The sequence below is a fragment of the Synchiropus splendidus genome, chromosome 2, assembly GCF_027744825.2.
Source record: "Synchiropus splendidus isolate RoL2022-P1 chromosome 2, RoL_Sspl_1.0, whole genome shotgun sequence".
Lineage (NCBI taxonomy): Eukaryota > Metazoa > Chordata > Actinopteri > Syngnathiformes > Callionymidae > Synchiropus > Synchiropus splendidus.
The window spans coordinates 30,227,353-30,251,610 of record NC_071335.1 but is presented as its reverse complement, the minus strand read 5'-3'; the positions used below and the strand labels follow the sequence as shown (position 1 = coordinate 30,251,610).

The 24,258-nt window shown below is 41.6% G+C and overlaps 1 protein-coding gene across 3 annotated transcripts in view; it reads left to right on the top strand.

Annotated features, from left to right (window-relative positions):
• The first annotated feature begins 339 nt into the window (after positions 1 to 339).
• Positions 340 to 24,258, top strand: part of LOC128754431 (regulator of G-protein signaling 12-like) — a 39,655-nt gene continuing 15,736 nt past the window's right edge. For 2 of the 3 annotated variants that reach the window (XM_053857040.1, XM_053857042.1), the window contains exons 1-6: positions 340 to 500; positions 1,701 to 2,895; positions 3,125 to 3,358; positions 3,513 to 4,463; positions 8,642 to 8,761; positions 23,144 to 23,165. In XM_053857040.1, coding sequence (XP_053713015.1) covers positions 1,840 to 2,895; positions 3,125 to 3,358; positions 3,513 to 4,463; positions 8,642 to 8,761; positions 23,144 to 23,165 — 2,383 coding nt within the window. In that variant the 5' untranslated portion in view covers positions 340 to 500; positions 1,701 to 1,839. Of the gene's footprint in view, positions 501 to 861; positions 1,189 to 1,700; positions 2,896 to 3,124; positions 3,359 to 3,512; positions 4,464 to 8,641; positions 8,762 to 23,143; positions 23,166 to 24,258 lie in introns of those variants that run through there. The other variant, XM_053857041.1, reaches the window with a different exon arrangement.

The window sequence follows — 24,258 nt, the reverse complement described above, 5'->3', positions numbered from 1 at the left end:
AGCATCTCTACGTTTTTGTGGTTCATGTTGGTCTTTAATCCTAATTTCTTTACGACCGTCTGCACGCACTGATTGGCACATTGAGTACCAGTGCTTCCGAGTTTAACTTTGTCGTTCAAGGATTTTGTCAGCATAGATACCGATATGTTTTATTTCCGATTTCACTCCTTCATTTGTCGAGCAGTCATTCAGCTGTACTCATATTTCACTTGATCTTTATTTTATTCTTTTCTGAGGCAGCGGTACGATCTTAAACCAAGTGAAAAAAAAACAACAACACATGACATGAGTCGGATTTGTTTTGTCATGAAGCCTTATGTGCGGTGATCTTAATAAGAAGCGGATGGATCCTCTCTTCCTGAACGCTCCCCCCGTCCTCCACCTCCCCACTCCTCCTTCAGGCCACTTCACCAGATGGTGCAGCCTTTTCTTTTGTTTACTCATCCTGCTGGACTTTTATCTGGCCATCCTCATTCTCTGAAATGGAAACTGCGCTACAGGTCAGTCTTTGTTCAAACACAACTTCACACACGCCTCCATCTTTCCACCGCTGCATTGCAACTCAAATATTTGCTTTTGTCGTCTTTAAGTCTCTTTCTCCGCTCCAAAACATACAGTAGCCTCTGCTCACTTTGACTGTGGCCCGTTAACTACTCAGCTTGCCTCTTTTAACCCTTTCATTATTGTGTTTTTAAGCTTTTTAAACACCTGTAGAGTTCGCTGCGGTACATAGTTTTATTTGTGATTTCTCAAGCTAACTTTGGCCAATTTCTCAGCATAACTGTCTGGCTTTGATCGACGGCTTGGGGGACCAATGACACGCCGTTAAAGTGTGTGTATGCTGTCGTTGCCAGAGCTACATCCATTGAACATAGAGGAGCGATTTGTGGGCGGGGCAAGATTCCAGCATGGAAGGATGCACTTGGGCCGCTGAGTAAAGAAAGTTTTCAACTACGTTATACTCTAATTATTCTGCGTGTTTATCCTAATGATATATTGCTACACACTTAAGATGGACTCCTGTTATTTTGCAGCTTGTAATTGTTCAGTGAACTTATCTCCGTTGTCAACTATCAGTCGAAAAATACGAGGATAAACTGTCTTTATTTTGGCGAATATGTCGAGCAAGTGTCGGTTGTTTTTCTAAAGTGGAGTGTGTATATTGAGTGGAAGACTGACGTCACTCAGGTGTGGCATCCGTGACGTGCTTAGCGCGACTGTAACAAAAATTCTTATTTTGTTTCATTTTTTTCGTTCATATTAGCTATTTTTTAAGCGACAGCAAAGAGTAATAACAAATAGTAGGTGACATAATAGTGCTTAAAAAGCCAGCTAATTGTTTTCTTTTTAATGCTTCTTGTAGGTCATACGAATTATGGCTGTGTCGTATACAGATATTTGCTTCTATTAACTATTGTAAGTCACTTATGACATAGCTCAAGTGAGGATGTGTGTGGAGGCCAGGAACATTTTTACATGTCAACAATACAGTATATGTATTACCTATTTTATATATATTTTTTAAGCTGTAAACACATTTTAATTTATTGTAGAAAAGCAAGGCAACAACACTTCAAGTAATAGGGTTGGTAAACCACATACAATCTCATTACTTTACATCCACTTTGCTTCTCTTCTCTTCTTTGTCAGCTGCTGCCTCTTCATATTTTCATGATGATTACTTCTCCTCTGTTCGACAGATAGCCGGGTCCAGTCTGGAAAAATGACGCCTGGATAGGAATGTTTCTGTAGCAATGCTCAGACACATCTACTGGTTCTGACAAGAGGGCAACCATGTGGGACATTCAGAATTGATGGACACAATAAAACGTTGCCAAGATGTATAAACAAGTGGATTCTTCTTCAAGGAGGCGGACTAGAGGTGGGAGTGATCCTCACAGGCCACAGTCTCCTTCCACCTCCTCGTTCCAGCAAGGTCGTATCCGTGCTGTGGAGGTAGCCAGAGGACGGACGGGGTACGGATTTACTCTGTCAGGTCAAAGTCCATGCGTCCTCAGCTGCATTCTGAAAGGAAGCCCGGCTGACTATGTGGGTTTACGATCAGGCGATCACATCCTCTCTGTCAACGACATCAATGTCTCTAAAGCATCGCATGAAGACGTGGTGAAACTCATTGGACGGTGCTCGGGCATCTTAAAGCTGGTGATTGCGGAGGGGGAGCGTCACAGGCGACACCCACATCATCACCAACACCACCACCATCGCAGCATCGGAAGCCGTCACCACAGCAGCAGCGCCATGGGAGCAGCGTACCTGGATTCCTGTTCTAGCGATGAAGAGTTTGACAATTTCTACGACAATGGTGGCTACTACAACAATAGCAGCAAGACTGGTCGTGGTTCACAAGGCGCTTGGATGAAGCCCAAGATGGATTCCAAGCAGCTGGGCATCAACAGGGCAGAGAAGGTGGTGGCTGAGCTTCAGTCCGGTGGAATTTTCAACATGATCTTCGAGAACTCCAGCCATTCGTCAAGCAGCTCGGACAAAGATAGATCATCAGCCAAACCTCGCCCACTGTCTGAGCCAGACTACCCACCTTATCGGAAACCTTCCCGGTCTCACAGCAACCCAATACTTCTTTCGGAGGAGGAGATGGCTCAAGTTCTAAATGACGATTCAGTGTTTTTGGACTCAGACTTCCATCATCTGAGCCTTCACCACCACGAGCAAGATGCGGATGTAGGAGAAGGAGGTGACTTGATTCTTGAGCCCAGCGAGGGCATCCTCAACGTAGGCATGATTGTGGGCTACCTGGGCTCCATTGAGTTGGCTTCCACCGGTACAAGCCTGGAGAGTGACAGCCTGCAAGCTATCAGAGGCAGCATGAGACGCCTCAGAGCAGAGCAGAAGATCCATTCACTGGTCCTCATGAAGGTAAGACGTTCTAAAGTGGTGTGTGGTTCTGAGAGCTAAACACTTTGTCTCAGAGTGTGGCAGAATGAAAGAAGCACTGGAGTTAGAATTTGATCTGTAACAATGGCTGACAAACTCAAAATGCATTTTGTGTATGTTGGTTTGTGTCTGCAGTTCTCAGTAATATTTTTGTTACTGCTGATCCAAATAGATAAATGTCATGATAAGCATCACAGGTTTTCGTCTTCAGGTCATGCACGACTGCGTGCGTCTGTGCAGCGACAGGGGGCAGATTCTAGCAACTTACCCTGCAGAGAAACTGGCTTTCAGCGCCTGTTGTCCTGATGACCGGCGCTTCTTCGGGCTGGTGACCATGCAGGCCACCGATGATGAGTTCCATTTTCTTCATGGGATGTATGACGACGGTGGGTTGAGGACCTCCTGCCACGTGTTCATCGTGGACCCAGACCTCTGTCACCACCAGGTAATTAAGTCAAACTACACATTACCAGAAAAATCATGATCAAACTTGATCAGACCCAGCAGAATTCATTCGCTCATCATTTTGTAATGGAATTAAAAATGGGTGATTTCAAGGTTTTAAGTAGATGGAGCTCTTCCTTCCCTCGTTTCCTCAGGTTCACTCTGGAATATCCAGGAGGTTTGGCTTCGAATGCACCCCTGATCCTGACACAGGGGGCTGTCTGGAGTTCCCCACAAGTTCTCAGCCTCTCCTTCAGTTTGTGTCGGTCCTCTACCGGGACATGGGGGACAACATTGAAGGTGTCCGGGCTCGGGCTTTCCATGATCCTGACAACGATGCTCAGCAAAACCACAGCACGAGCAGCAACAGCGACAGTGGGATCGGCAACTTTTTGCCTGAGGAGAAGAGCAACAGAGTGCTGTTGGTTGACCTTGGAGCTCCCCTGAACCAGCATGTCTCCGGGGGGTCACGGCACTGGGAAAACTCCTCAAACTCACAGCAGGCATGGAGCCCCACCCTCGGAGCCGCACCTTCTCACCCTCAGCCTGGTCTGAGAAATGGCCACTTCCACTATGAATCCCACCAGGATGAGATCCTACAACCTCTCCCCCTGGTACACTCTGATGTCCAGGGCAGACACTCCCGAGGGGTGCACCCTCATCACTACCCTCCTGGACTAAGAGGAGGGGCCATGGGAGGAGGAGAGAAGAGAGGGGCTGTAGGAGGAGTGAGTGCAGGGGTGGAGTCGCAGCGCTGGCTGCCCGTCCATGTGCTGCGGGACTGGCATCAGCAGCAGCACCACCACCACCAGGGCCTGAACAGTGATCAGGAGTCGTATGCCGAATCCACTGACGGATGGTCATCAGCCAACTGCAGCACCCTGCCCCCACCCATGAGTAAGATCCCAGCTGACCGATACAGGGCCCCGCTGGCCCCAGGAGACCACCTGCCGCCGCCTCCGGGAGCCACACATGCCCCGTCACACACTCAACAGCGGTTGACGGCGATGAAGGAGGAGTGGGCCAAGAGCCTGTTTGGAGCTGATGAGCGGGACAGAGAGAGGAGGGCAAGAGAGAAGAAGCGTGGCAAGACAAAGGAAGGAAAGGTGAGTCCATAAGCAGAGTTGTGTATTTTTCTGATGTGTCATGCTACGTCAGACGTTTTGGAAAAGCTGTGTCAAAACGAGAAGCTCACACCCCACCTTCTCTACCCCCATCACATCCACTTGCTGTGGAAATTTACTCTGAGCAGAATCTGTCTGGCGTTGCATTTTATTGCAGCTATAAATCCAGCCTGCACTCATCCTCACACCTGCCGCCTCTTAGGGCTCGACATGAAAGTCCACAAGGTCTTCACTATTCTCACTAGGCCGACAAACTTTCCATCGCTGTGAAAGTTTCTCATAACATTCTGAGCAGCTTGGTTGCCGAACGCAACATTTGTCCTCCTCCACAAAGCTCAGCGCAAGTAGATAAGTTATTTATTTCTGGTACTCCAGTATCAGATCATGAATTATGCATGATGCTCCTACCTGGAAACCACCTGTTTCCCTCCTCTCTGGCTGGATGCTGCTGCTGAACTATCTGTGCTGTATGTGGACGACATCCTTTATTACACATCATATTGTAAAGATTCAGGCTATGATAACCAGGTGGCTCTCTACTAATTCTTACAAAATCAAAGTTTTTTTTTTCCGTCCAACTTTCGGGCGGTCTGCCTGCCGAGATAAAACTGCCAGAGTCTGTGCCTTCAGTAAACCCCTTTTAAAAACACATTTTTACAGACTGGCTTTAATGTAATACCATTTATTTGCTGGATTTGTTGTTCATTTGACTTTATTGACATATTACATTAATTCTGTTTAATCTAAACTTCTGTTTCATGGTTTTTGCTTTTGGTTTTGCTCTATTATTATGATGATTATTATTATTATTATCAATACTATTATGATTATGATTATTATTATTATCATTATTATTAATAATAATAATACTATTATTATCATTATTATTATTATTGTACCATGTTAAATGTATATATATCCTTGTAGATATAGCTGTACTCAATAAATAATATACAATCAAATTGAATCCAATTTAAGACTGAAGCAGGGATGGCAGGATGAAACAGTCTAGTAACGGTCTAGTAAGTATAAAGAAATAGGGGTGACCTCTGATTGATTTCAGAGAACTGCAAAGTGCTTGAAAACATTTTTGTAAGAGCCCTGGAATTAGGCACTTTAACAGTCACATTGAGGATAAGATATTTTGAAATCTCTTTGAAAATGTCTACTTAGTGGCTCATGTCTTCATATCTACCTTGCAAGGCAGGGATGGGGCGTCACCAGTTTTTGTTTTTTTTTAGGCCAAACTGCTTTCTCCTTGACAGAGATTTTATACAGCTTATACTGTGGCGGGTTCCTTAGCTTTGAATAACCTGTCCCTTTCCTCTATTCATCTTCATTCAGTCGATGATCAGCATTTGTCTGTTGGTGGATGACAACAAGCCTGTTTGCTTTTCCTTGCGTTGACCTCACTAGCTATTTATCAGCTGACGCATCAGTGCAATACAATGCAGTCAGTATTTGCTCTCTCTTTCACGGATCCTCCTATAGATAAATAACAAACAATCCTGTCATAGTAGAAGAAGCTGGTACTTTCCAAGGAAGCCCCAACTATGGTGCTGGACCCCTGGGGGACAATGAGAGGAAGTGTGGACAAGGCCAGCTCTTGCTGATAGCCACCAGGAGGTGGACCTCTCAGTTGACACTGTGTGTCCCTGAAAGCCATGTGTAGACACTTGTGCGTTCAGTAAAGAATGTTCTATATGCGTTGAAAAATATTTTATGGCGTCACGAAAATATCGCTTCTGCCACATGATGGCGCTACTTCTTCATCTAAAAACTGCACTCTTCTACACATTTTATTTTCGGAAATTAAAGATTAAACTTGTTAACGTTAATTTTGAGACGCATTTTAATGGTTCACGTAGGAAAATATGCTTTTAAAAAAATCATTTTTTTGCTTTTAATGTGATGATTAATATCTATTTGCCTCTGCCTTTTCAACCATGTGTTGCTTTGCGTCTGTGCGTTTTCTCCATTGGTGGGAGCAACAATGATCCTTGTGTGGTCCATTTCATGGGTTTCTTGTGACGGCTAATTCCTGGTTTTTGCCTTTCAAAATAGTATGTTTCTGTGACATTAGAAATTATCCAGTAATGAAAACGACAAATGTATGGATTGTAGAACATAGGATGAAACAGTCATGCTACTGTACTGTTGCATGAAGCAAATTGGCTCAGGGGTAGGATTCTTGCTGGCTCCTGAAGGCAGTTTTGGGTCAGTATATATGTTGCATTTCCAACCTTTCTGTGAAGTGTATGTAACATTCTTAAAATGTGATACACATGCTCTATATAATGTGTCAGTAACAGGTTTTTAATTTTTGAGTTTTCAAAATTTGTTGTTGAACCTTTTAGAGTCCATTGGAATTGCAAGAGAGCAAGTGGGGTGGGTGGGGTTATCAGTAAGCACCGGCTTCTGGCAGTCAGATATTTGCCTTTTGGCAAAAACTGACAAAAAAAGAAATTCAACTGACCTAAAAAAAAGCTTGTTTCAATGCTGCAATGTTGCCTGTCGTATGACATAGTGCTAACACCTAAGCAACTATGTGTTTTTGTGCAATCCTTTCCTAACTCGAGCCTCCAGTGTGACTGTCCACTTGAACACAATCGCTTTACTTATCTGAGACCTCATCGCCCTCAGACTATTCCCACCATAATCCATGTTTTATTCAATGAGTAAAAGGTCTTATAATTACACTAGCTTATTCCTACATCATTAGATTTATTTATCTCACATAAGTTGCTGGTTCACCATAAACATTTTAGTGCAAGGCCTCGGGTGGCCACAGCATTTTTCCTCTTAGAACCACTGACATATTTGAAGGTTTAAATCGTACGATAGTATTTGATTAGAAACTAAATACCACCACCATCTTAGGTCAAGCCGCGAAACAAAAGGTTCCCCACTGACCTTTTGGCTAGAAGTGGACTTGACATTTGTGACTTCACTTGACGTCAGTAGCAGACACCCGGCAGCAGAGAGCGATCGATTTTCAACTTCTTCCCTGTTAAAGATCATAATCCTAGAAAGTGCTACTGCAAGATGGAGCATATAAAGGCAGTTTAAGATGCTTTATATCTATTTGCATCAGCATTTATTCTGTCATTGTATCCAGAGAGGGCCTCCTTGTACTGGGTTGAACCAAAGTGCAATGTGGCCCAGAAAGCAGAGCGATATGATGGCACATGCTTGTGTCCAGCATGTGGAATTTAACATCTCAGTGAAAAAGGGAACCCTCTTCAATGGACACGCATGTGTGAGTGGGAGGAGTTCAAGGTCATGTTTCCTCGTAATTCCAAAACATTTTACACAGCTTCCAAAATCAAGATTTTTTTGTGTGATTTATTTATTTATTAATTTATTTTACTATACAGACTGAGACTTAAAAAAAAACAAAAATACAAATCCTATTCTACACAAGGTCTCACTAGGTAGAAAAATGATTAAATAATAATAATAAAAATAAGAATAAGAATAAGAATCAAGGTAGAAGAACAAAATATGTTGTTCTGTGCACTTGGTCCCGCAAAGTTGGCTCGTCACTGAAGCACTTCCACCCTGATGTTTAAGCTAATGCAGACAGACCCTAAGTACATTTGATCATTCTGGTAACAAATATGAGAGTGCTATTAAACTTCTGATAACTTAGAACGAGATCTTTTTCATATAAACCATTATGGGGATCATTCTTGTGTAAACAAGATTATATTTTTGAACAGAGGTGGATCTTTTTTAGGACGTGAAAGGCTGCAGAAATGACAGAAATGTAGGAGTTTCGTTTGCTGGTTATTCAGACATCTGGGTTCATGTATTGTGAGACAAAAATGAAACAATATTGACTTCATATTGAACTGGTTTAGCTCCACGCTGTTTACACCTGTTAATGTTTCCATCAAGGTTCAATGATTATTGATTTCACGTCAAAATCTACTTGGTTGGAAAAACACCTTCACGGTTTGGCAAATAATTAATTATTTATTATTGAGTTAATTGAAGATTGTTTTTCTGTTATGGTATTATTAGAACTGTCTATTTTGTGACAAGAAAAAAATAGTCAGTTAGTTATACTTTATCTGGTTGATGCTCTACATCAACATCTTGTTAGTTTAGTCTTAATGATTGGAATGATGTTTTCATCATGTGTCTTTCCTTTCAAGGGAAGTCGATTCCGTGGGTTGACCATGGGTTTTCCTGCGATCCACCCGCGCTCCTCAGCCAGGCGCTCCTTCGGTCGCTCCAAACGTCTGAGCATGGCACGCTCCCTTGATGACCTGGAGGTAGGAGCTCATTCTCTCATTGTACATGGAGACAAACTCCACGCTGCTCCTCACCATTTGCCAGTGTGTCAGCCACGTGCTCTAATAATAGCGTCCCATGTGCATCATATGCCCACATTTCCTATCACCACGGCAACATACATATATTCACATACACATATATTTGTGTGAGCATCCGTTTTTTTATTTCTGCGAGCTGTGTAGTTGATTATAGCTCCGTATTTCTTGTTGCTGTGTTTGAATACATCTACGTTGGGGCACAATGTTGGGAGGTGCTTTTCCTCTTCTTCAATGAAAGCTCCTCCATCGTCCACAGTCCAAAGACACTCACCTTTTAGCGGTTTCTTTTACCTGTGATTGCAATCCTTCTTCTAGCCATCAATCTGTTTAATGAATCGTGATCATGTGTAAATCTATAGATCTGCACGGGCATCGCTGGTTCAATACTCCCCCTGAAAGAGGCGATGAAAACAATGTGACCACACTTATTGGTGGTGAAAATGAAATTTTTCTCAGTGATGTTCTCAGTGGAAGACAACAGGGCCTTGAGTCAGAGAAATGAACCGCAAAATGGGAATGTGTTATGCTTGTAATGATTCAATATATTTCCCAAAAATGTATAATGGTCAGAGAAATGTTCCTCTGGGAGGACAAGAACCATGGCGTTCCACATGAACTCACAGGCGACAACTACATGAAGATACTGGATGTTCACGGAAGTACTATTAATAACGGTTCTTTGATTTTTTTTTTTCCTTGAGGTGGTTCAGCTGCTACAGAACAGTAAAACAATCCCTGTGTTTTTATTTTACAAAATTGGGTCACACGATTTATTACCAAATAAAGTATATATATATATATATATATATATATATATATATATATATATATATATGATGACAAAGCTAATTCATGTTAACAGCCTTATTTTTGCTGCTGGTACGTAGCATTTTTTGCCACAACTAGAGTTTTTTTTTATCTATCTTTGCTCATCTTTTCATTTTCTCACCAGCTTTGCTCTATCTTTACCTTTTTTTTCCTTCCGGTCGTGAGGCTCTTTTCTCTTTGAGATCTAGTTGATATCTATGAACAGAGACTGCTTTGTACTGCTTTGTGTGAAGGGAGGAGGGGGAGCTTGATTTGTGTGTGTGTGTGAGAGGATGAGTTTTTGTGGTGAGAGAGCAGGAATGAGGTTCACAATTATCCTCAACTACTAATGAGCTGTGATGAAAAACAATCTGGCATTCTTCTTGTTAAGTCTGGTCGCAACACAAAGGATCATACGATGCACATTAGCGCCGCTCAAAATTGGACATAGAGCTGCTTAGTGTTGCGTTTTAGCCTATTTTAGAGCTGAATTGATAAAACGTTTCTAGACATTTTTCACTGGGTTTCAGAAGTCTTTGTCATGCAACCTCAAATCCAAGTTAAAGATCAGAGGTTTGGTATAAAATTTGGAGTACTTAGGAGTCCCTTATATATGATATTACTATCAGAAAATGTTTTATTTTTCAATGATATTTTAGTTTTATATAAATGCTCCTTCCTTCACTCTTCTTCTATAGTTTTAAAGCGCTTTCGTGAGTTTCTTTTAATAAAGTGAATCTCCAATTACAGTATATACAACTCTTGGTGCTCTTGGTACACCTGCGTGTCCGAAGTTCCAACACCACAGCTGGCCTCAGCTGCTTCTTTTCATCTCCGGTCCTCCAGGAGATCGACTCTGTTGGCGGAGCTGTGGACACGTGGGCGAAAACAGTGCATTTTGAGCTCTTTATGGTCAATAAAACGCCTGTGATTTCATTTGTTTCATGTGATGACGCTCAGTATTTTGGCAGCATGACGCTCCTTAGCCTGTAAAAAAATCTATGTATTGGCTGTGTCATTGTATAAGCCGCAGTGTTCTGACCACGAGAAAAAGTAGCGACTTATAGTCCGGAAATTATGGGTAGTTATTTTCGCACGTTTAAATCTTGAAAACTCCTCCTATGCTCTGAAACCCTTTCCCACGCTCCGCTGACCTTTAATGTCTCAAGGAGATTCACCAGGATCTTCCTCTAGTGCTACCTCACCCACAGGAGAAGGAAAGTTAACCCATCGTGAAACAGAAACTGCACAAACTACATGAAAACACTGCATGGCAAGACTGTGCGCAGCGATTGCATGTGAATTTCAGCTGAATTATGCTGAGATAAGCGTCTCATTGATTCTTCTTCTCTGAGACAATCTGAACAGCATGCTTTGTTTGTCATAGAATCCCACGATAGTATGAAAGTCATGATGATATTATGCCTGCTTTACTTCTGAGCAGATACCTGCCTTGATCTGGTGAAACCTGAGTCTGTATAATTATTGAGTGTGTATTCATAATAGATTCACCCTGTATAATTGTCCTGCATTTATTTGATCCATCTAGCTAGGCACCTGAGACCATGCATATTAATGCGAGCGCTTACTAATCTCAACTAATTTTCCAACGCCTCCCCCAGGCACTTCAGCCCTCCAAGTGTGTGACGCGGACACGTTCACCCTGTCATTATTATTGCGTAAACCCACTTTCAATTTCAAATGCTGGGCTTTCGACGGGTGAAAACCTCCGTTCCTCGAGCATGGAGTGGAGCCCATGATTGTGAGGGAAATCGGTGGGAGCCAGACAGACACAGAATTCAGCCCGAGATGTCTGAGTCAAAAGACCAGTTCCAATAGATGCATCTCAGTGTCAGCCGTCGTCACAAATGGCCTGATTGCAAGGTTGATTACTGACCTTGTTTCCATTATGCATGGTATATTTTAGGATGCAGATTAGATCCCATGTCTTTTTTTTTTCTGGGACTTGTCTCCGCAGGAAACAAGCAAATGAAAATATACAATTACAAGTTCATTCTTTATCTTATGTGATCCATATTGACTCCATATCCGACAGAGAGAGTCGCTTGCTGTGGTGTTTATTAGGAAACAGAAAAGAAATATGATTCACTCATTTATGGAATATCAAAGGCATGCAGTTGAATCTCAAGAAAGGGCATGTAACACCCTTTTTTGTGTCACGACATGCAGTGGAATGCTGCTCGGTCCTTTCCACAGCCATCAACCCCTCATCTGCTGCTGAAGTTAAATCGGTATTGACACCTCCTTGCGAGCTTCCATGCAGTTTCCCCGGAGCTGTTAGTTTACTCTGTTTGCTCCAGACATGTGTCCGGCATACTAAGCAGATGACACGAGCACGGATAGGCACAACACCAGCCATCCCGCCTCTGTGTCTGTGTGTGCGTCTTGTAATGGCAGGGGGTCTCATTCTGTTGCTCTGCTGCTGCATTCACCGTGAAGCCTGCGTGTTCACGTCGCTAAGACCACAGTGTGGGTGGAATAGAAATGAAACAGGGGGTGGGTGGGCCAGCTTAGAGAGAGGAGGAGATAAGGATGGGATGGGCGATCCAGAGCGAGAGGAGGGAAGGAAGATGACAGACATCGTGAATGAGAGAAGGGGGAATCTGGTGACGTTCTGGAGCTGTTTTGACAATTAGCTATCAGGCTTTAGCGCTTCATTCCACTGCACGTGCAACAAACGTCGGGTCACTGATGACCATGTGCGCTTCTGGGAGGTCTGACACGCACTGCTGATGATTACTGCTCTCTTCCTTCATGGAGAAACTAACTTCCAGTGTGAATTCTGAGACGTCGACCGAGCCTGTGAGTAGCTGTCAGCTGTGTGTATGGAGGAATGTTTGCAAGAGTCTGCCCCAATTCATGGGCTTTGTATCTCATCTATAGGCTGCTTAGTTCAATGTGTCTGTCGCAACCTCATAGTTTATGACCTATAGTCATTTGAAATACATCTTGTCGTCTATTTTGTATTCTGTTCTGAAACAACGGTTTCTCATCTACACTGTTATCAGATTTTAATACTTTAATTTGCACACGCCAACACTGGAATGACAAATCACGTGACCGGAAAAGGCCAATCAGAATGCAGTTTGAAGGATTAGAAACCTGTTGATTCTTTGCCTCTTTTCTACATAGAGATAAGGAGTTACATTTATTTTGCATTTATTTACATGAATTAACTTCTTTTTGGCGTGATATGACATGAAGTAAAAGTTTTATTTCTCTTCCAAGGCTATTCTAAAAATTATTTTATGGTCTCAATTATATTAAACCCACATTAAATGTGTTTTTTTTAAACAGTAAAACAATGCCAACTGAAGGCTGTGTGTTTTGTGTGTTGGTGTCGACATACGTGAAATGCCATGTTACTGTTAGCATACACACGTGAGTGAGAAAAGAAGGGCCCACAAATTCTTATTTTTGTGCGCGCGCACACACACTCTCGGGAACATGCACACACATTTTCGTGCGCATGTACTGTATGTGTACTTTCCTTGTGATATCCCCAGGGGAGAATTTGGTCTGAAAAGGCGAATCAGATGATGAGATGGCATCAACACTGTGCCTGTACATGAAACACCTCAGGAGGGCAGAAGTCACGCCAGCATGTGGTGTGACTCCTGGCATAATCAAGTCGCTGCTTTTTGTACTTTTTTGAAATGAATCTATCTTTGACACAAGCACACAAGACCTCCTTTCAAGAGTTTATCTTTTGTCCACAGCCTAGGCCTAAAAGCAGAAGTTTAACTGGTGCTTTCGCAGTGATTTGTTGACGACAGATTAGATATACACAGGTTTCGTTTTAGATGAATGTTTTTGTATTTATCCTTCAGATGCTTCTTTTGCAGTCTCTATGTCTTTTAGATTGTCCTCAGTTGATATATTTGGTATGACTATTAGCTTGCCCTAACTGACCAACTACATATTGCACAACTAGTGGTTTCCAGGGAACCAACAAAGAATTATGGAATTAAATGATGTAGAACTTGGCATACTTTTAACCAGCTCAATGTAAAACATTGAGAAATGAGGGCTAAAGTTGTAGGTGGGGCCTAAAAGGTGAACCTATTGCCACCTTCACCAAGGTGCCATGCTGCATCATCAGGGTCGAGCCTTCTGGCGATTGGAGCGACTACTTGAAAGCCTGATGCTTGTCTTTAAGGTCTTTAAGGCGTATTAAAGGCCTGTTAAAAAATTCTACATCAATTATCTCCAAAACTCAACTTAAGTCCCTGAAAAAAAGTCCGCTGTGATCTTTGGGAAAAGGGAGTTAAAATAAACCACAATAATCCTTTTCGGATTTGTTAAATAGCCAATAAAACTGTAACCTTTTCATCTTATGGCTTTCTGAAAGGTATATGTGTTGCAATTTCATTGACATAGCAAGGGTTTTGGGGGTCATCCCCATGTTTCTTCGAGCATTTATGAAGCTATCTGATCATGCCGTTCCCTAAAGTGAGCAGCAGAGGGCAATGTTTAGATTTGCTCAAATGAACTGGTACGAGACGCATTCATTTACCTGTCAACCTCTGCCAATAACTCCCCCGATAAAGCGGTGCAATTCCCCTTATAAATTGAAAGGAAACCTTACAAACACATTCGCGGCGCATTTTAGTGTTTTATTATGACTATTTACTTCACAGCAAGACAGACAATGTACTGGAAAATGATAACAAAGATAACATATATAAAAGCTCTTGCATTACATTTACCATGTGCATCATGTTTTATGACAAATAATTCTTCCATAGTGTCTTTCAATCTTCTATAGTCTTCCATAGTGTCTTTCAATCAAAAAATCATAGAAGTAAGCCTGGAAGACTCGGAATCTTACATGCTTACCTTTATGATTTTTCCCTGAATGATTCCTCTTGCAACACAATTCAAAACAAATGATATCATTGAGAACAGAACCAATCTTCTGTGAGGTGCGATAGACGTCGGTGCCCTCAATAAGCAGATACCTTCTACTTCTTGCAGCTGTGAAATGAGGCCATAACTTGCAGGTTTAAAGAGATACGCACCATATTATTTCAAGCAGTCCAGGCAAACGTTGATCAGCACACATTTTTATGTGGTGTTTTTCTGCTTGTTTCAAAGGCAAGATGTTGGACCTGGAGATAACCTCCCAAGAAACATCATTCCAAAAGATTAGTTGGTATCAGTTCTGGCCTTTGGGGTATTTACTCAGCCCATGTATCTGTATTTTGATTGATGCATTCTGAGGATCGAGGCTCTTCCCACCCAGCGTGAAGTCATTGGCAAATATTTCACCACGCACCAACACTGGCACTTCCTCTCTGTTTTGTTAGAATTGAAAAAATAAGCTGCCAGTAGGACAGGAAATCAAGGGAAATGGAGTTTAAGCTCGCGTCCAAAGGAACACTTTCAAATGGCCCGTTGTGTGTGTATAAAGGAAGGTGTGTGTTGCACTGCCTGTGACGTGTCTTTGTTGGTTTTAGTTGGTCTCTCAGTGATCCTGCTGAGATTTAATTAAGCGTTTCACGGGGCATTTCAGGTAAAACTGTCCTCATTCTCCAATACTTTGATTGTTAAGTCAAAAGAGGAAATCACACACAGCTGAAGTGCAACTTCCCTGAAGTGTGATTTGAACTCTGAAGGAGGAGAGACGGAGGAATTTCTTCTCTTGGATTGGAAGAAGGATTTTTGTTCCCTCCCATCCTCAGGAACTGTTGGTTGGTGGGGGTGTGTCTCTATGGAAACGAATAATGTGTGTAAGAGAAGTCACTTTGTCAGGTCGGAGTCTGTGATCCTGACGGTGTGAGAGAGTGAAATGAGGTTAGAAATCTCACTTGCTTTTCCATAGCCAGAGCATGTGTGGCGTTGAGAAAATACCTACGTATGAAGTTGATCCAGGAGAAACTCGCGGACCATTCCTGCGAGTGTGACTTTTCAAACTGTTCAACATGTAGTTCAAATTACTAGTTTTCTTCTCTGAAAGGAGATCAGAATGAGCCTGAGGAAAAGGCTTTCCTTTAAGCGAGTCTGGAACTTCAACACAGTGAGTAGCTCCCTGTCACACCCACGCACACTCTTGTACATGCATGTTAACTTGAACTACTTTTTAGCAGCCTCTCTCTGATGAATTATTCTGTGTGCAGGGAAACAGGATGGGGTGATAGGCAAGTTTAAATGTTGCGCAGTCATCAGCACAGAGAATTTTCAACTTGATTTCTTAAAACTGGAAGGCAGAAAAGAGGATGGACTTGGATTGTTGACCTTCTATAGATGAGGGTTGTATGCAAGGTTGAGAATGAAAGAGCTGTCGAAAGTGGATGTTGGTTGAAGTAACACAGAAGAGACAAGCGGCGTCTGCAACCCCCAACGTTTCTCTCCCCAGAGCAGGATGGAGCAGGGGTTGGAAACAGATTGTGGCTGTTGTTTCTCTGTTTAGATTAGTAGTGACTGAAAAATGTTCTAGTGTCTTTTTTTGGTGGCATATATGTTTAAAATGCAGTACAGCTACTGCAAAGTGTTGCAAAGCCTGCGTGACAATATACAAATAGAAAAATAGTTGACAGTTTTTATTATTTTATTAGCTTGACAACCACCCTGTGATCGCCAGACGTTTCCGGACATGCTAACTTTGTTAATACAGGCAACGTGGATGAATGTATTTCAGTAAATTGTTGGTTGGTTGGAATGTAAAAGTGATAAGATTACTGTCGATTTGTTTGGATTGGCCCATGTTCTATTGATTCCTATTGGATCTGCTCAATCAATCAACTGCAGAGCACATGACTGGGACTGGAACGACTAGAGACTAGCTGTGCTAATGCATCTTAACCATGACAGCACCAGGTTCAGAATGGTGGTAGTTTGGAATTTAGACTGCATGTCTGTCGAAAATGAGCGAGCTGTGAGTGCTGTTAGAACCAGCTGTGGTAACCACATTGGATAGCTACGATGTTTACAATCTTCAACAGACAAAGTGCACCATGTTGCTGCAACTTGTTTGTATCGTTTCGCTGATGTATAAGCTCTTCTTTGTGGACCTGCCACCTTTCATTGAGCTCATTGTGAGTTACTTTGATACATTGAGTGCAGCGATGCTCTATTTTTGGGCTATCTTACATTAGAGGAGTAAGAAAATCATTCCTCTCAAATATTGCAATTTTTGATTTCGTAATATTGTATCAATATTTCTCCTTAAATATCGCAATATTTGATTGTGTGGTATTGCCTTCATATTTTACATATCCTTAATACAAGTGTTTTCTTTTCATTCACTGAAGTTATTTCGCTCATTGAGGAAGCGATCCCGTTCCTCGGTTGGACTGCGAATATTTTCATGCACATAATATTGTACTGCATTGGCTGATTTGCATACCCATAATACGGTGGTTCTTATTACAATATATTGCTGAATGTACAGTATAGCAATATTTGGCAATGTATCGTATTGGGATATGTATCGTATCGCAAGGTACTTGCCAATACACAGCCCTAGCTTAGGTCAGAAAAAAACATGTTTACATTCTTTCAAAGCATTGAATGATTCTTGAGAGTCCCAGGATTTCAGAGGATTTCATGAGTCCAACTCAAAGTCCAGGGGCCAAATTCAGCCTGCCAGGTTGTTTTATGTGGCCTGCTAAAACTTTACCACGTTACTACGTAAACCCAGCTCAAAAAATTCAATTTAGGTAAAATGTTGTAATTCACTGTTTTCAAACAAGGTGAGATTGTAAATGCCAACGAATTAATCTGGAAACCTACAAAAAAAATGACAAACCGATGTAGACGGAAAGGAATTTGATGAAACATGGAAAATGTGTGCTTGAAACATTTCTTGTCTTATGAGGCGGTGGTGATTCGACACAGCTAATGTATTTTGACTATATCCACAGGTATGCTCTGAATCACATCCCGATTATCCTGTCAGTATGCTGTAACGTAGACTCTTGAGTGTATTTAGTCCCAGAGACTGTGTCTAAAATTTGGACCTTTTTGTGATCAAGTGATCAAAATCACTTGCAAGAGTGACCCAAATCTTTTCAGTTGAAATCAGACCTGGGACACTTCCATTTATGACTCTGTAATATTCTACTGGCAAGGTACACGCAGAAGATTGGGTTGGACTGAGTGTGTAATTTTCAGCCTCTCGACAGAGTCATATGGTGTCGGATTATCATGTTGTTCATTATTGAATCCCTCCTTTAAATATGTGTCCCGAAAGTTTTTTTTTTTTTTTTTATCAACTTCAAGTGTCAATTTTGAAAATTAGCTGGAATAATTATAGCACCCTGATCCACTGTGGAAGCACGGAACAAAAGCAAAAATGGTTTGTAATGTGTGGGATTAAAAATTCAAGGGACACCATCATCTTAGCGAGCACAGCAAGGTGGTAAGTCACTGTACTATAGTGCCTTCTTATTTCTTCTGTTGTTTGCATTGCAGCCACAGCTGGTCCCTTATTACTTAAATTGATATAGAAATTTCATGTCTGTTTTATGAAGCATCCGTGTTTGAGTGGATTTGTCTCTCCATATTCCAATATTTGAATTACGATGAGAAATAATACTTGTGACTGCTGGCTTGTGCATTTTTCCTTGAGGAACCACAGCGAGTGGGGAAATGGAGGACGTATTTTGACTAGACTGACTAGAAGACTCAGCTGTTCACCTCACCTCGCCTCCCTACAGCAATTGGATTCGTTGCTTGTCGATACTGGCAGAGTGACTGCGCTCCTCTCAATAGTGACTACTATTCACCTCATATTCAAAAGTAAACACTCAGGCACGCACATGTTGAGGCTGTTGGTGCCGCAGCTTCCTCCTCAGCTGGAGCTGTGCGTTCGAGAAGGGTGTTGTGCATTCTGGAGAGTCACCTCTTTAGGGGTCAGCCCCTGTGTGTATTAACTGCTTCTGTGGTGATGTCAGTGTTTACATTTCACACGTTCAGAAACTTGTGGAACTTTGTGTTACACAAAAGTTTCACCTTTGATTTGCTCATGTATGGAGAGTGGCAGTCGTGGCTGCAGTGATGGAATGAGAGACTACACTGCTCGCTCTGCTATAGACAGTGCATCCTTTGTGCTTAAGCGTAATTCCTTTACTTCACCTGCGACTTGTTTTTTTCCACATATTATTTTCTAAATCCATTCAGATCTGCTATCGTAGTAAAACATTTACACTGTCAGTTGCACAATGTTTGATATCGATCAGGTCCATGTTTACAATCCCTGGAAAATGTAGACCTTTATTTCACCCTGCTCCCGCCTTATGAAGAATGTGAGTGTCGGGCACATGGTGACCAACCCCTCCCAGTACTCACAACAAACATAAACAAATGGTTTGTGTAGCCACTCGGTGACAGGTTATGTTCGGGAAGCTGGTCGCATGCAAATGGAGTTGTGGGGGGCCATCAGAATTTTTCTGTGAGACGCTGAACTTTCATCATCAGGAGTCGACAACTCATTCAGCCACTTACAGTATATCAATGTATTCTCTCTCTTTAAAGATGATCAGCTTTTGACTTTTTGAATCATGGGCAGTCTCTCTTGACTGCTCAGGTTTTGGTTGAACTATTCTCAAGCTTGGTCAAATCCATGAGCTGCATTATGGTTTTCATATACTCCCCAGCGCCAGGAGGCTTTATCACCAGAACAAAGTCCCAATGTGTTTTGAGAGTAGCTCTGCTCTGCTGCAAGCCTCTGTTGTGTTTGTTAAAGCCAGTTTCACACCGCGTTGCAGTCACGCCTCCATACATCGCCCGCAGGCCGTAAAACCCCTCGGGCTGTGGGGTGTTTTTCTAAGATGGAGATGAAACAATTATCAAGCAGCACAACTAGGTGAATATGTCTTTTCTACACATGTGAGCTGAATGTCATATACATTATGAACCATCATGTAGCCCTTGATTTTGTAATCCATTTTGTCAAAGTCATGATCGTACCACTGGGTCGGTACACCCTGTATGCTCGGATGGCCTGTGCGCTACATTGACGTAATGCATCACAGAAATGGAAATAACCCAAGAACAGTACACTTTCAAGACATCTTTATCTTCAGTTTCTTCCAGTAATTTGACATATAGTATGTGCATGGTTGATACTGAAGCCTGCTGTGCTGAAACTCACTTCTCCTTTCTCCACGGCGACTGGATACCTGCACTCCATGACTGTCCGTTGTTCTGCCTTTGGTATCTGTTCTGCTCAGTTCAGGAGCATGCATATGATGAAGCAAATATACTGTTACTTCTGTGTGGTTGAGTGAATCTTTTAAGACTGTATTGCCTTGAATTGTATTGAACCATGCAATGTTGACCTGTAATGGCTCGCAAACTTTTTGGTTCAATACTTGTGTCAAGCTTTGTTCGCTGCGGTTCTTTTTCAGTAAGTAAGTAAAGAAAAGAGTCTGTTAATGTCTTTGATTTATGTCTATTTTTTTGATGATTGATAAACAGATAAATAGTAAGAACCAAGTAGTACCAAGCTTACTTAAGTGACTAACAACCTGGGTTTTACTGACGACTCTAACATCTGCAACCTGGAATCTGTAGTCAACAGCAAACTGCAATGATGGAGTACGCTCTGATAGGTCTCCCTGCCATGTTGACATCATAACTTGGCTGCTACCATTATATATAATCGATGTGCGCGTATGCGTTATTTTGTCAGTGATATCCATTAAAATCATATCTTCATGCCGGATCTATTGATTAGGTTCTTCTTTTTGTGGCTATAATTGTTTCATGTGCAGCAAAAATGTTTTTAAAATGTAAATGTTACTTTATTTAGTGAAGAATAAGAAGTAGTTCCGCATGAGGAGGCTGTGTTTGATGTGAGGCTTTTATTGACAACAATTAAAACAATCACAACACAGATTTTGTTGCAGAACACATGGAAACCATTAAGTGTTCCGGGCTTACGTTGGCTGCGAGACAAACGCTTGATGGTATAGTCCATTATTATGAAGCTCTGGATCACAATGTAAGGATGAAAACGACAAAGTGAAATATGTGATGGATGTGGAAAACCCCTAGTTATTCCTTGTCGGCTGTCAGGAATGAACAGTGTGTGCCAAAAGAAAAAGAAGAGATTGTAAAAACAAAAGAAAGTTTGAGAAGAAGGTTTGGGAAAGGATGAGAAAAAAAGAGATCAGAAACTGACAAAGAAGCAAAAACAAATGGAGGGAGTCCGAAGCAGCATACTTGGAAGAAAAAGTAAGCTGTTGCATGCTGGGGCCTCGATCAGGGGCCAAACCACTATACCGCAAACGAGGTCTGGAAATGATCACACTGGATAAAGATTCTGGGTCGCACACACACATACACTAATTCAAAAGAATGCACCCCACATACAATATTTTATCTGAAACAGATGTGGACCACAAGGATACATACGCTGCACTCATGACTGATGCACAAAATTTCCTGGAACACATGGAGAAGCCAGATTCTGGTGGTCACAGCAAGGCAACATAACCTAGCTTGCAAATGAGCAACCAAACCATCTTGCTGTGGTTTGTGTTTAGTAATTTATGCTGCTGTCTTTGACGTGAACTCGTCACTGCTAGCGACTTCAGCCTGACTGTCATGAAAGATTCCTTGAGAGCGAGGTGAGGAATCAGCAAACACTATCGTCCAATACATACTGCTGTGCTGCAAGTGTCTCAGTTACTAACAGTTTTGGTGAGCAAATCTGTCCATAGCTTTTTCAAGTTCACTCTGCTGTGGTAAAACAGCTTTATTGTTTTGCAGTATTTGGTAGTCTATCGTCTTCTTCTTGGCAATTCCCATCGGAGCAGCCACAGCAAGTCGACCACCATCACCCGAACCTGCACATCCTCTGTAGTCACAAATATCTTTGCATCCTCCTTTACCACATCACCTTCATTGGTCGTCTTCCTCTTCTACTTTAACCTTTTAACTCAAATCGTGTCCACAGCAGCACCAGATCGGCCTTTTTATTCACTCTGATTCGGCGTTTTCGGTCACCATATCCAATTTTATTTGAAACTGGGACCCGATCAATTAAAAAAAAAAAAAAAAAAGTATGTGTGGACACCTGAGGTGGAATTGGCAAGTGTCCATTTGACATCTCTTTCTTTATAATGAGCAGCAAACAATCATTGTGAACACAGACATGCCACAGATATGTCATCTAAAATGCTAAGAAGCATGGGAAACACATGACCTTTGTCAGTGTCTACTATATTTGTGTGTTTTTTATCCAGTGTAACTCGTAATAAAAGCTCAATCTCGCCAGTGCACATCATCTATTTTCACACTCGGTTTGTTATGCTACTATATGGAATAAGTAGTACATCATTTCAAGTCCTTTCCAGTTTATTAATGTGGAATCCTTTTTGAAACCAACAGGGAAAATAACCTTAAAATGATGTAGCTGAATGGGAATATGGAGAGGATTTGTAAAGACTTAAAATATACTGAACTAAAACATATACACCTTTTCTACAGTGCAGATGTTCGTGAAGCATTCTGGCTTCTACTAGATGACTGACAAAAGTCAGCTGCCTAAAGTTACTGGTTTCGGGAAAGTCTGCTAAGCAGATTTATTTGAGTTCAGATGTGATTTACTCGCTCAGGTAACTGTATGTGAGATTCCCATTATGAGAACTGGGACGCAACTGTCAATAATATCTGTAATATACTCATTTATCTTGATAATACAAGTTAAAATGTTGGCAATATTTATTCACATTAATAATTTTAAAAGACAGTTTTTTAGCTTTTAGTTTGGGAACCTGATATCACACGATAGTTTTAACTTGTGTACCATTTTTCAACAGGCAAAAATCTCAGTGAAGTTGATAACATTATGTTTAAAAGATGTAATTCCTATCTTATTCAGTGAAAGGTCATGGAAGTTGACTGCAAAGTGGTCATGATGTTGAGTATCAGCCTGTTATCTTGAATCACACCACGGCTGCTTTCAAGCACATGATATCTCGTGTAAACAAGCACCCCAGAAATCATTTCAGAGTTGTGGTTTTGATGTCTAGCCTTTACTGTCTTGCAGGATTTTCTGGAGACAGTTTGTAATAGATTCATCAGTGATGTTAGTTATGTTGTTAACAGTTTGCGTTGCCGTTGCCAGTTAAAGGCTCAGCTTGTGAAATAACCACACATCACAAGTCATGATTTCAGATAAGCCTGTGGAGCTCACAGTTCAGTGTTAATTGGGGGCACGATGAAGCCCTGTTTTCTCCCACACACTTACCTGCATGCACACAGACACACACAGTCAGTCGGGGGGAGGGTTTTCTCGCAGAGCAAGCATGGCCAGTTCACAGAGGTCTCCACCCACACAGACAGGAGTGGAGGCGCTGACTTGAGTGTGTAATGATGTGAAAGTGTGAGTGGGGCCAAAGCTGTGAGAAAGACTCTCCATGTGAGCCAAAGTGCATGTCTGGGCAGCTGCCTTCTTCACCTCATCGATGAGCTCATAAGAGTCTGTGTCATTCCTGTGATGAGGACAAAACCTAATCCATGTCTTTCTGTGCTTTTTCACAGTCTGCTGCAGTCTCCGATGGAGGTGAGTTTGTTTCACTTTATTTTTATGAGGAATCGTGTGGCAATTATGATTCAGATGTTTGACATTTTCGCGGCCACCAACCTTTTTGGGAGGTGACTTCAGGTTGGTTTAAAGGAAATTGTTGTTGTTTTGCTAATATTAATGGGTCATGGTCATGTTCTTTGGTTGTCTGTGACTGGAGCCCTCAGGGTGAACAGTCAGTCCGGTTGGGCCTGCTGAGGATCCACCACACCTCTGATCGTGCATGTTTCATGGGCTGCACGTTAAACAGTCCAGATTTGTAAACACTATTAGATCTTGTTGTAGCATGTCATGTGCTTTTGGTTGCTGTGATTTCATTGGACGAAGTCGTTTCAACTGTCTCTTCTTAATCATGGCCTACCATTGTTGCATGTTACGTCATGGTTCATCGGCAATGCTGCCTAATTTGAGTTGTGTGCGGAATGAATCGTCTCGATCCTGACTGGAAGTCACATGCCTGAGTCTCCAGGAAGCATTTTGTGTGCTTAAATTAAGTGTACACATCTTAGCTGATATTTTTAAGCAATATTTAACTTCCATTTGCAATAACACCTGAAATACACAGTCGTATCAAGGAAGCTTTATACAAAATTCGTTGTTCATTTCTCAGTATTTTCAGTCATCTGATCTGTTTAAAATAGTTATCCAGTTTTGATGCATGGGATGTTTGTTACCAAAATTCAAAAAAAGAATTTGTTACACAGAAGTTTTCCCTTTCCCTTTTGTAATGCTGTGTATCTACGTAAGGATGAGTTTACATTTCTTCTCTTTATTGAGAAATAGTGACATTTTCTAAGTTTAAGTTTAAATGGTACAAATATGGAAATGATCGCTGCGTGAACAAGTTCAGCTGAAACATTTATGTATAGTAACATTTTAGATATGTGGGAGCTCAGCTGTCATTTAATGGAAACATCAGTCCATTCAAAAACATTTATTGTATTTTAGTATTAGTCCTGAATGAAAAAACTGCAGTTACCGGGACCATGTGTGGACATTTACCATCGTAAAAAAAAAGAAGAGTACAAACTATTAAAAGACAACTTTGAAAGTAAGGAGAAACAGCTTCAGT